At 67.4% G+C, this 1,769-nt stretch overlaps 1 protein-coding gene across 1 annotated transcript in view; it reads left to right on the forward strand.

Annotated features, from left to right (window-relative positions):
- Positions 1-231: 231 nt before the first annotated feature.
- The window catches only part of KLF16 (Kruppel-like factor 16), an 11,873-nt gene continuing 10,335 nt past the window's right edge, over positions 232-1,769 (forward strand). The window contains exon 1 of the mRNA XM_015418820.1: positions 232-577. Coding sequence (XP_015274306.1) covers positions 247-577 — 331 coding nt within the window. The 5' untranslated portion in view covers positions 232-246. The remainder of the gene's footprint in view (positions 578-1,769) is intronic.

Here is a 1,769-nt window from a genome sequence, read left to right on the forward strand (position 1 = left end):
GCCGCGACCTCCGGGCTCTGGTTCGAGGAGCTGGGCGCTGGAAGGCGCCCCGCCCCCTCTTGCCCCGCCCCCTCTTGCCCCTCCTCCCCGGCGACCCGACGTGCCGAGAGGTGGAGTCTCGCCGGGGAGGAGGGTCACCGCCTCGGCTGCCCTCCGCCAGCCAACCTGACGGCACCCCAGCCGGGTGGAGCCCCGGGTGGTCGCCGCGCCCCCTCTCCCCCCGACGACGAGGATCCGACAGGCGGCATGTCCGGCTTGGATTACCTGGCGGCCGAGTGCCTGGTGTCCATCTCCAGCGGGGCCCTGATCCACCCGGCCGCCGCCCCCCAGGACGACTGGACGGCGCGCCCCCACTGCCGCTCGACGGCTCTCCAGTCCGGGCGCCCCGGCGCCGCGCTCTGCCCGTCTCCGCTGCCCGGCGGCTTCGCGGCGTTCCCGGAGGGGCCCCGGCGCGCCCTCGACGGCGCGCCCGGCCCGGCCGCCGCCTCGCCCAGGAGGCACCGGTGCCCCTTCCAGGGCTGCGCCAAAGTCTACGGGAAGTCGTCGCATCTGAAGGCGCATCTCCGGACGCACACGGGTAAGGGCGACCCCAGATGGAAACCCCTTTTTCCCCCTTCCTTGCTTGACTGCCCGTCCTTGGCCTCCGCCCACGTGGGGACCGCGCCTCCTCTCCGCCCTGCCATTTTTTTTTACTCATGTTCCCCCCGATTTGGGGGGAGGGGGTAGAACCCGGCCTCTTCGAACATGGCCCCCGCCCCAAAGAAGCCGATCCCCCCTGGATCCCACGTGACTGCCCCGAAAGGGAAAGTACTTTTGACGAACGGGGGTTGGGTTGGGTTCAACGTGCCCTCTAAGCTGTGGAGTCTCGTGAGCAAAAATCCTACTTTGTGAGCTGCCGGCATTAAAGTTGTGAGCGAGCCATTTGGCTCCTGCGTAGATTAGTTTGCTCCGGAGCCACCCTTCCCGAGCGGAGACAAAAATGTGTGAGCCAGAGGCTAAAAAACTGTGAGCTGGCTCACACCGACTCAGCTTAGAGGGAACACTGGTTGGGTTGGGTGGGGAGGGGAGCTCTAGGAGACGATAGATCCGTGCCCTCCTCCTGGCTCAGAGGAGCCTCCACGTCCCGAGGCAGTCTACCCGTCAACGGGGGCAGCGGCGTCCTTCCTCTCCCGTTTTTTGGGGGAGAGCCGTTTTAATCCACATTTTCTCTGTGTGTTGGGGAGGGGAGGAAGGAAGAGCGATCCATTCTTTCCATTCTCTCTCTCCCCCCCCTTCTTGGTTCCCTTGGAGATCTCGCCAAACTCCCGGTCCCGCCCACTCCGGGCTCGTCGCGCCGAGGGGGGAGCTGCCCACGCGGGGTGGGGGGGGAGGTGTGGCCGTGCGCGATGTGGTCCGATTGGGCTGCGGCCACGTTGTTGTAGCCCTAGCCCGGGCCCGGGGGGGTGGGGTGGGGTGGAAGGCACGGCTGGATCTCCGCCCCCGCCCTCCGATCGCCTTATGCAAAAGGGCGGAAAGCAGAGCCGTGTAAACAGGAGGGGCGGCGGCTTGCGACCGGGGTTGTGGGCGTGCACGCCGTCTATGGCGTCCCACTCGCCCGGGGTGCCGATCGGGTCTGCGTGCGCGCTCGGGTGGCAGATGGGCGTAATCTTCGTGGGGGCGGCGGGACTTCAGCCCCCACCGAAATTTTCAGGAAAGTGCTCAGCCTCCCCCGGGAGCCACCCTTGCTCCTAGCTAAGCAATGCCTCTGGCCCAGCCCCAGCCCTCACCCC

This window comes from Gekko japonicus, unplaced genomic scaffold, assembly GCF_001447785.1.
Source record: "Gekko japonicus isolate JY-2015 unplaced genomic scaffold, Gekko_japonicus_V1.1 scaffold1421, whole genome shotgun sequence".
NCBI lineage: Eukaryota > Metazoa > Chordata > Lepidosauria > Squamata > Gekkonidae > Gekko > Gekko japonicus.